General features: G+C 47.0%; 1 protein-coding gene and 1 long non-coding RNA gene across 3 annotated transcripts; one reads left to right on the top strand and one right to left on the bottom strand.

Annotated features, from left to right (window-relative positions):
• Positions 1–1,008: 1,008 nt before the first annotated feature.
• On the bottom strand, positions 1,009–7,674 carry LOC135814341 (uncharacterized). Of its 2 annotated transcripts, none has more exons than XM_065327449.1 (6): positions 7,442–7,674; positions 5,966–6,081; positions 4,895–5,610; positions 2,970–3,280; positions 2,297–2,411; positions 1,009–1,554 (listed from the first exon to the last, which is right to left on the bottom strand). In XM_065327449.1, exons 3-6 carry the CDS (start codon positions 5,568–5,570, stop codon positions 1,520–1,522), a joined length of 1,137 nt encoding a protein of 378 aa, XP_065183521.1. In that variant the 5' UTR covers positions 5,571–5,610; positions 5,966–6,081; positions 7,442–7,674; the 3' UTR covers positions 1,009–1,519. The 2 variants fall into 2 exon arrangements, 1 of the variants encoding a protein (XP_065183521.1); XR_010553175.1 differs by lacking the exon at positions 1,009–1,554 and adding an exon at positions 2,595–2,678.
• A 54-nt stretch (positions 7,675–7,728) lies between these two features.
• On the top strand, positions 7,729–9,695 carry LOC135814345 (uncharacterized). The gene is made up of 3 exons (XR_010553176.1): positions 7,729–8,133; positions 8,226–8,391; positions 9,221–9,695. It is a non-coding gene; the product is annotated as an uncharacterized LOC135814345 (long non-coding RNA).
• The last annotated feature ends 1,178 nt before the right edge of the window (positions 9,696–10,873 follow it).

Raw genomic sequence — 10,873 nt, 5'->3', positions numbered from 1 at the left:
TGGTATTCAGTACCCACGAACTTTGCAAAGCAGATAATGTGATAATGTACCGTGGTGCATGCACCGGTGGTACCACCACTTCGTAGACTGCCTCCCGTTCATTTCTGTGCTCCTGTCTTTATTGTCGTCAGCTGTGTACTTCAGCAGTTCAATTCTGTGCTCCAGTCCTCTTTATTCTCGTGAGTTGTGTACTCGTTTTGCTGTTTGTCTGGTTTATTTGAATTCGCACAGTAAATGTGTACTTCAGTTATTCTCTCCTCCCTCTTCTGAGTTTGACTCTCCGCTGGCCTTCTCTCCTCCCATCCCCTTTCATCGTATTGGGCCTCCGCACACACTACATTGTCACACAGCACAACCCAACCATTCGCTACCCTGTTATTGAGCACTCCTGCTCGTTTGGTCTCGCAAATCCAAATAAAATCAATCAATCAATCAGGTTCCTACCTGTGGATGCAGCTGGGGACGCTGGTCCACAGGCCATGGTCGTCGATGAACTCCCATGTTGGATATCCGATGGAAGTAACTACTATGTGTACTGGCAAAGTTACACTGCCACTGATACCATGTACTAGTGATGGTGTTACCCTATGTCTATGATGTGCTGTGATCCTGTGCCCTCCCGACCTCGTGCTACTGGTGCGTTCGGGTCCCGTCATTCCCGATTTAGGTGGATCAGTTCACATTTGGGGGGACAATGGGCCAGTTTTAATTTCTTACTTTTACGACGGGGCAGCGCCAGTAAAGGTTTTTCAGAACCGCTCACAGAGCGATTTTTATATGGATAATTTCAGTTCTTTTTCCGTTCCCTCCCCACCCCAACCCCGAAGGTAAACATGATGAACACGCGCGCGATGTACTGTATGTAGGCATGAGACTGCGATAACACACTGATACATACCAGCCCTCCCCACCTCGCTTACCCCGCACACAGATACACAAACACGCGGATGCACACGGTACATGCACACATACGCACATGCACACGACACAAACAGGAAATTCTTCATGTAAAATGCCATGCAAAGCAGTGGCCACCGTACTTAAGGAAGTCAGTTGTGGAACAAAATAATTCAACTACAACGTGTAGACAAGCTGACGGCCAAAGCACAACATAGCAAACATGACATTTGCCCAAGGATTGCAGTTTGCAGACCACGCCATGGAAGCAGCGAATACAGACTGTAATATCATACAAAGTGACAAGCAAAGAAGTGGCCACCATACACCGGAGACTTGCAGAAAGTCACATATCCAACAGATGGAAAAGTGAACAGCAATCTGGTACAGCCCACACAAGACAAAGCTGACCTGATACTTGTCCCAGGATCGCAAGTGGCAGATCCTTTTCAATGCATAACATGCAGGTGTACGTTACACGCATGGACAAAATCTGACCGTGTCGCCAGCATACAATGTCATCACATATATACCCCACAAGTTACACCCATGCACAGTAGAAGCACAATGAAAGCAATGGAAAAGTACGATGTGGTTGCTGAAGCATCTTCCCACTTCAAATTCAGACTTCAATGTGGTCGTCACGAGATGATATACCTGCAGGATACAAGTGATGCAGAAAGAAAGCAGGTCGTGAGGTAGGCTATGAGACACCACAAACGGGTCACCTACATGCATGTTCAGGGCTAGTGCACTCGCACGCAGAATTATCATAATCGAGCATTTCCCAAACTGAGAAGTGCAAGGAAATCCACTTGCATGCACAGGAGCAATTTTGCCGCTGATGTGATGCGCAATTCGAGACGATCTGCGATGCTGCGTGCTCACCTCTGATGCCGATTACTTCCTTGCTTAGACCGGCCCGGTCTGCTCTCCCTTCACTCTCTTCTAAATCCTACTTGGAGCAGTAAGGCTGTGCCACTGCTCCTACTGATAACCCAGTTAGGTTGTGGTCATTGTTGTGAAAGCAATACAGTATCATCGTCATTGTGGTAATAACATACGTTTTTGCACAGCGGCTGGCGCTAGAACGTGCAGCAAGCAGCACGCTTGTACTTCGGATTTTGCGATTTTTTCGAGGGCAATGGCTTCCTTTTTGCTTTGGCTACCTACGAAGTATGACCAAAAAATCCATGAGAAGTATTTTTTGGAGCTGGAGTACGAGTGAGGTTGTCTGATAAGTGCTACGAGAACCCTCCTTTGTGGCTGTAGAGCGCTAAAACGTGCCCTGTTGGCCGAAAAATCCGAATTTTTTCTCTCCCGGGGGACACCCCCGGACCCCCCCCCCCCCTTGTACCACTCCCAACCACCCTGTGACGCCCCTGTCATTGTAGCTTACTTGCTGTCTTTCTTGGAGATGCAGTAGCAGCTGAGGACTTGCATACAATCTCTGTTTCAACTGCCACTATTTCCACAATGTTGTCAGGTATTGGTGCGGGCGACACACGCAGATTCTACACACGCAGAAGGAAAGAAACACCGTGAACATAATTACCTGTTACTACATGTACATGTACATGTTGCGACTGTCAAATATTCCAGAGGCAGATGGTGGGGATGGAGAGGAGAGCAACATCAGCAACAGCAGAAGCAGCAGCAGCAGCAGCAGTACCACACAGCAATTCACCACACCATACCTCAGATTGTATTCCCGGTATGAGCATTAAATATCCAGTGGCCTTGTCCTCGCGAAATCGGCTTTCATACTAGTTCAACAGAATCTACAGCGCACGTTGCACAGAAGAATTCATACTCATTCAACAGAATATACAGCATACATTGCACAGGAAAATGCTTGTACATTGCAGAGGAGAATACTGCCTTTCATACTCGTTCAACAGAATCTACGGTGTACATTTGACAAGAGAATACAAGGCAAAACGATTACACAAATCTACGCCAATAGTTATTATATGTCCCTGAAGATAGGCTACTGTAAAACCGGAAAATTTCGGTGGAGATTTATTTTCGGTAACTTCGGTTTTACCCACACATTACACACGACAACTTACCTCCACGGTCGACATGAGCTCCCCAGGATCCCCCAGCTCCTCGGGACACGCCCTCACCATCGTCGTGGAAACGCTCAGCTCGGCCAGCAGCCGTCGCAAGCCATCAATCTCATACGAGCTGAGACAGGCCATGTCCGAGAGCGGGCAGGATGGCGGTGATGGAGGTGGCTTGCCGCCTTGTGAGCTGTTCCCGTCTCCTGACGAAGCAGCAGCAGCAGCTGCCGCTGGCGACTGGGCTGCAGTGTCATCCGTTGACAGCTGTGGGATCTCGGCACATGTGGGCGCCGGAGAGAGCTTCGCTGCGTCCGTATCTGTCAGCGATCAGACAATCAGAAAACCGTAAAATTCCGTTAATAAGCCCCGGGCGTATACTTTGCAGAGCGTCAACAACCGGGCGAATATTTGGGCATGGGCTTATTTTAGAGCATGGGCATTATTTCGGACGCAATCTGCAGAAGATCAATCTATCAGCAACCCACTAGTTTCAGTGAACCACCATTCACACTGAGCGCAGTACAGGTACATGAAACCACCTTTTTTGGCAGTTTGCTACATTCCAACGGAACATCGCTGTCCTCGCGCGCCGTGACAGTGTTGAGTTCTCCACTACTCGATCTACAACTGTTTTACAGTTTGTACTCGAACGCACGCTCGCGCGCTGGTCATTTTGAGTCCACTTGACGCACTGGGCGTATTTCGGGCATGGGTGCTAAAACGGACTTGAAGTGTACACCGCCTAAAACTGGGCTTATTATCGGACATGGGCGTTATTTAGGGTTGGCTTATTTACGGAATTTTACGGTATACAAGTCCATATTTAGGCATAGGATATCCGCCGTGAACAGCATTCAACCGACAACACCCAACAACAAGAGTACTGTAATTTCACAAAGTGTTGGTGTACTTTTTTTCGGTACGTTTGGTGCGTCTGTTTCTTACCTAAAGTTTCAATACACCGAACAAACACTTACACACGTAATCCAATAGGGAACTGCTTCTCTGTACCTAACATTTCTGTTCGCCTAACCTGGCCTTTTTGCCCTCATACCGAAAAATACTGAGCATCTAAAATTTCTGAAACTAGAGTATAACCCCCGAAGAGTGTGAAACTCCCACACACCCTGCTGTCCCGACAGAATTTCAAGTTGACGTCATTTTTTATGATGCAATGTTCCACGCACCAGTGATTATTACGACATGTGTACGGCGAATCAACGCATCACACGTTTTTCTTTGTACTAGTCTGTACATGGTCTAATGGGGCTTTGTCCACCACAGGTTCCGAATACGTCTGATAAATTGTGATAATACGTGTACTGTGCAGCCTCTTCCTTTGTAGGAATAAGATCCTGTGCTTTGACACAAGAGTACATGGGGTTATGTAATCTTGCTTGACAGGATAACTACATATTTATGTTTGGATACTCCGAAGTGCAGTGATCCTGTTTTCTATTATTGTTGATGATGGCACAAACATAAACACCGCATATGTTGTACAGGGATCCGTCGAATTTTTTATTTATTTTTATTTTTCCGCTTAGGAGCTGCATCTGCGCCTTGATCCAAGAGGGTGGTGGCGTTCCTGCGGATGCGGAAAACTGGGCCTTTGGCCGAGTCTCACGCGAACCGTGAAATTTTTTTTTTTTTTTTTTAATTTTTTATTAGGGTTTACCGGGTGTTATTAGGGTTTACCGGGTGATGTTAGGGTTTACCGGGTGTTATTAGGGTGTACCGGGTGTTATTAGGGTTTACCGGATGTTAGCGGCCGTCGTGAGTTCCCTTCCGGAACGCACATGATAATAATTATTATACTTTTTTAAACTTTTTTTTATCATATTAAGATCAGATAAGAAAGCATCAACACGAATGTACATGATTGTATAATATTATTTTACTATATCAGCGCAGCTTTCCACCAAACTTACTGGCACTGGAGTTGGTGGAGATGCAAGGATGATCCGGCCGCGTCTCATCCGTCAGTGCACTGGGTGACGACTCAGCACTGGTACGCACCACCAGCGATGACGACGGGGTGGAGGCGGCACGCGATGGGGTAGGGCTGGAGCTGGCTACGGCGGCTGCGCTGTCTGCTGCTGCACGCGTTGGTGTCGGGCTGGAGCTGGCGGAGGCGGCTGAGGAGGCGCGCGTCGGTGTTGCCACGGTGATGGAAATGGCAGCGGCCGCGGCGATTGCAGCCTTGCGACGCCGCATTCTGGGACTAGCGGAGGACGGGCTGTCGGAAACGTGCGCTTTCTCAACGCGTGTGGACTTTGCCGGGGTAGCGTCGGCAACAGGTGGCTCTGGTGTTGCAACGCTCTCCGTCTCACACTTCGCATCACTCGGCTCGGTAGCATCAGCAGTAGTTGTAGCAGTGTGGCAAGTATTGCTCTCTTCTTTCTCCTTGCCGCTAGTACTTGTGTCCATGGCAGTGTCAATGGTGGTGTCCATTGCAATGTCGATGGTGTTGTCCACAGTATCTATGGCGTCCATGACGATGGTGCCAGTGGGTGTGATGGTGGTACTGTCATCAGGCTTGTACCCGTGAAACTGTTCCAGGTAGTAACGCAGAGAGTGCACGTACTTGTCCAGTGCGTACCACATGAGCTGCGTGAAGAAGGGAAAGCGGAACTTCTGCGGAACCCTGCATGATAAGACACGAAGGGAGTCATAGTGGAACAAAGTGAAGTATACGGAGATAGAGAGAGAGATGGAGAGAGAGAGATGGAGAGAGGGGGGGAGAGGGAGAGAGAGAGAGAGAGAGAGAGAGAGAGAGAGAGAGAGAGAGAGAAACAGAGAGAGAGACAGAGACAGAGAGAGGCAGAGAGAGACAGAGACACATACACACACAGTTCTACGGCAACATCGATGAACGACGTAGGAGCATAACAAAACAGAAACCTTCATGCACAACTCCAAGCCTTGGAAAGCTCACACAAGGCATTGCCGTGGTAGAGTTGTAGAAGATATCACAGACATGCACACCACAGCTCACGTACCTTAGTAGTTTCTTCAATGTCCGCCACGGCAAGCTGACCGCTTATGTTGAAACTGTGCAGAAAGTTTCCACCAAACACTAGCGAATCCACAGGAGTGTGAACTGCATGAATCCAGCCTGTCAACGAACAAACATACACACACCAGTGTTGCCACATCATTTTGGCCAAATATCAGTAGGATGAAAAAATAAAATGCATCATCTGGGGGCTTTTTGCCCCCAGACCCCCATCATAGTAACCCCAGTATACACATGCACACAAAGCGCACTGTTAAAGGGGAAGTATACCCTAAAATCACATTTTCACCAGTTGCAGTCTTCGGGGTACTGAGTCGAATAGTCTTGGTCCGAGGAAGCTGAGACGCTCCCTTCCTCCTTTATTCCCAATCGAACTCGCGCACTTCCACCGAAACTGAGTGACTGCGCCCTACTAGATGGGGATTTGTATGCAAAATGTCACTAAAAACGCCATGTCGTTCTTATAAAAGCACGGATGACCGCCATTGGCCCATATGTTCTAGTCTTTTAGACGCTGAGTCGACTGGTTTTGGTCCAAAAAGGCTGCGATGCAGCGTTCCTCCTTTATTCCCAATCGAACATGGTTGAACAAGCGGTCACGTGCTCCCGCGTACACCAGTCACCTGGTCACCGTGCCTGCAGGGTACAACTTACAAGCCTGTTTGACCTTTTTTGGGTGCAGTCCTGTCACTCGAGTTGAACTCGAGTTGAACCTTGGTGTGAAAATACTTCGACAACAGCAGACAGTCAGTTATAGGCGATTCACACGACAGCCACTTGCACGTTTTACGGCGAGTGATTTACGAGAAAAGTGACTGTGTGGATTCACATGGCTGCACTCAACAGCGGGCACGTTTGCATTTTTGAATGATTCACCCACCAGTTGCCATGAGTATTTCAAATTTTCAAAACACGTGTACAATAATTATCATGGTGAAAAGAGCCGCGTAAAAAATCAAGTCTTGTTTTGCGCTTTTTGTGTAAATATAGTTTACTGCTTGCCGCAGAGGGGCTGAGGGCTAGACCCACAGGACACTTCTGATCATAACTCACTAGACCTAGTCTTTCTTAAACTTGCATTCAGTTTCGGCGGGGACAATACCCCCGACACACAACCAACAAAATCTTTAACTGTCTTTGACACCATCAGAATATCTATGCAAACACGGCCTACTTGAACGGACAAAGTCAAACAAGCCGTGACCTGATGTTGGCACAGCCTGGTCAGTATGGAGCTTGCATGTCGAGTCTGCAGTTAAGGAATTCATACCTCAAAAAATGAAGCGAAATAACCTGAACAACAATCTGTGGTATAATGCGGGAAAATCAATAAATTAAAAAAATGTCACGTTCGGAAATTTTATTGGGTGGTCATCCCGTTTAACGTTTGACTGTGCGAAGTAAAATTAAAACAACCAAATGGCTGGGTTGATCTGCACTGTGCAACCGATTCTCTCACCTTTCTTCCTCCAGCTATGCCTGTGACACCCTTTGTGAATCTGCGAAACACTAGTGGCAGGCCACGCGAAAATGAGAATACGCGCAGCCAAGTTTAGGCCATCATCTCCTGCATCCATCATCCCGGCGGTAACTCCGCCCGTTCAATATCCAACACCAGTCCCCAGGAAAGAATAAGGCACGAGATTTCAAGTTCAAGGGCAAAGCTAAAGCCAATGGCACTGAGTTTTGGAATTGTCGAGTAGAACGAAAATAAATAATCGAAGGTGATCTTAATGGGGCTGTTAAGTGATGACGTCACAGTTCCTTCGATACGCATAACAACGATCCCACTGGGGACAAACAAAAGTAGCGTCGTCTCCACCGACCCAGTTGTCAGTGGCAACATATAGGAATCGTGTACATTTCTTCGTTTCTTCTTTGCTGTTTTCAGTGAGTGTTTTGTTTTCTCTTTGTCCTTGATCTCGACGATGTTGTCGTGCTCATTACCTTACTGAGACGTCTCTTGTGACTGTAGCCAGTGTCATGGAGGATTTTATTGGCGTGACAAGGTAGATCGCCGAGATCGAGCGTGAAAAACGCTCTGCTTTAGTAGCTCCTGTAGAATGTTTTCTGGGTTGGCGTATCCATGGTCAACAAAACCAAGGTGCAAGACAGCATGAGAGATCGTGTAAACGATGTGAACTCCAAAAGGTAAGCTCCTGAACAAGTGGAAAGATATGGGTATTTACAAACTCTCTCTTCATCCATCGATTGGTGCTATGCATTGCATTTTGTCTTCACAGATAATCTGGACAAATAAATTATATTGTAACTGGAGAGTGCAATCGTGCTTGGGACCCATCCCAATGTCATCACATGGCTGTGGTGACTAGTATATATCTGGGAGAATTTTTCCTCGACTGATACGGAGTACAGGTGGATCGATTATGAGAAATGCGAACATGTGAAGTAAGTAATTAGTTGTGTCGAAGAAATGTCCAATAAAATAAAATTTACTTTACACTCAAACATACACTGTAGATGTACATCAAGAGTACATAACCCCCCAGAGTGTGCAACGCCGATCCAGCTCTGCATAGGGTCTTGGTCGAGCGGAATCGGATCTTCTGATGTCATGCGTACACTCCACACCAGCGCAAGGCCGGTCTCGAGGTAGGGCACCATTGTTTTTGATCCAAGAGTACCCGCGACTCCCCAGGTTCCCCTCAGATGTGTACGGTATTATGACGCAAAGATCCGATTCCGCTCGACCAAGACCCTATGCAGAGCTGGATCAGGCGTTGCACACTCTGGGGGGTTATGTACTCTTGTGTACATGTAACATCATGATAATGATTCCACCTTCATTGTCCCGCAACTGGTACACCATACGCACCGAATACATGGTGTGTGTGTGTGTGTGCGCGCGCGCGCAAGCGCGCGCATGTACATGCACACACTCTCATGCGTGGCCGAGTCGGCCAGATGAACAGACCATGCATTTACACGAGGTGTCCATAATGTCATTGGAACGCTGTACTTTATGACTTTATTCCAAAAGACTATGTCTTGCCCCTGACGAATGGAGTTGTGTCTGTGCTCAGCGGGTATCGGGCTATGACGCAACACTGCAATCAGCGCTGCAATTAAAAGAGCACTGCATGGATTATTTTGACTAACTTCCTTTGCGTTTACTTGGTTGAGCCCGTGGTTTCATTTCTGTGTTCTGTCATGATTGGCCTCTGGAAATAATCAGAGTGGATGTCATTTTGCCATATATGTGTGCCTTGTGCGACAGGTTCAAGGCTAGATGCACTTCACATTCGGCGTGCGATCTCAGCGTCTGGGACCTGATGAAGTCTTGGTTGGATGATTATTCAAGCCTGATACTACTCGACACACCAATGTTCATGTCAATGTAATTTTTTCAGAGCTGCACTATTTACGTGTTGACGCTTACTTTGGTGTTAGCGTGTTTCCCCCGGATTGTTTCTATCATCATGATCGTGTGTTCTTGGGCTGAGCGAGCACATGCACAAGTGTGCAGCTATAACCCTGTGTATCTTTGGTTACACTTTGTTCTGCAATGCATGTACCTTGTAACATTATGTGCTTGCACTGCTTTGTCTGGCCTGCGTATTTCAGGACTATTCAGTGCATTAGACCCAGGTTTGTTTGGTTGCCGGATGACCTCTTGTTGCGTCGCTCTGTATTTGTATTCATCAATTTTTGGGCTTGAGAATTGAGCTGTTGTGTGGTTCCCAATATGAAAACATCATGCTGGTGCTCTGTGTTTCGATTATCGACTGTCGGAGCAGTCCTGCATTTATTAGCAGAACGGTCAATACTGTAGTCTTTTCACGTGTTTGTCTTTTTTGTGTTTTCGCCGGGGGTATTAGCGTCACGTTGCACACAGAACGGCAGTGTTGCATCACTGGACGACCCTGCCTCTGCATCTGACTTAATTTCCCCAGGATCTGGTGCAGTTACACCAGACAGCCACTTCCTGTAAACACGCAAACAGCAAAAGAAGAGATCCTGCAAATCAGGAAAAAACATTATGGAAAATATAGAGTAGATCATACAACATTCAATAATCTGGAGTAATTACAGTGAGACAAACACTTCAAACAGTGCTCTCTCTCTCTGTCTCCATTCTTCCAAAAATACCCTATGACAATTCCCTAGAATTATTTTATTTTATATTCTTAGGACATCATTCTGAACATAATAAATTCTTCCATGTGTCTTCAATCACCACGGAGGGCGAAAATATATCTAAGTCATGCAGTTTACGGGAGGTACGAGCTGTCATGGATATAGAGGCTGATATTGTGCCAGCGTGAGGCCAGAGACAGAAAGAAGACACTGATTTCTTGAACAACTCACCTATATATAATCGAATCCACAAGGAGCGCTCATACTTTGATCCATCAGGACGCGAAACATCTTCAAAGCACTCTCAAACACGGAGTTTTACTGTGGGCAGCCAATTTCACAGCCATCATGAAGGCACTCGACGACTACAGGAGTTTTGTAGAGGAAAGAACAAGGAGTAAAGAGCGACAACAATCGCTTGAAGAAAAAGCAAAGAAAAACAACTGTCTCTCCAGTCATTTAGATGCTGTTGCCCTTGACATCTGGTTCCATCCAGAGGACGCGACTTTTGTTTGTCCCCAGTGCTCTCCGTTGCTATGCGTATCGAAGGAGCCGTGACGTCACACTTAACAGCCCCATGACGGTCAGATTCGATACACACGTGACACAGTTTGGGTCGCGCTCGTGTGTCGCGCTTCGCAGCTCGAGCGCGCCCATGATGAGTCTCGCGCTTGCGACAGGCTAGCCGCTTGCGACAAAAGTTGTCTTTTTTTTACGAATTCTGTGACGTCATGTTTTGGAAGAATGTCCCAACAGTCATTCGCGTATACGTACGTGTAGCATCAAAATCATT

The sequence above is a fragment of the Sycon ciliatum genome, chromosome 4 (genome assembly GCF_964019385.1).
Source record: "Sycon ciliatum chromosome 4, ocSycCili1.1, whole genome shotgun sequence".
Taxonomy (NCBI): Eukaryota; Metazoa; Porifera; class Calcarea; order Leucosolenida; family Sycettidae; genus Sycon; species Sycon ciliatum.
Note: the sequence above shows the minus strand (reverse complement) of the source record. Positions and strands in the feature narration are given on the sequence as shown.

What these genes read in the sequence shown, in the direction of transcription:
- LOC135814341 (XM_065327449.1), bottom strand. Translation starts at nt 5,570, where the DNA reads ATGTGGTACGCACTGGACAAGTACGTGCACTCTCTGCGTTACTACCTG. An exon ending in AGCTCATGTCGACCGTGGAG is followed by an intron (nt 2,412 to 2,969) that starts GTAAGTTGTCGT and finishes CTGCGTGTGTAG; the next exon opens with AATCTGCGTGTGTCGCCCGC. An exon ending in ATCTCCAAGAAAGACAGCAA is followed by an intron (nt 1,555 to 2,296) that starts GTAAGCTACAAT and finishes TGTATCCTGCAG; the next exon opens with GTATATCATCTCGTGACGAC.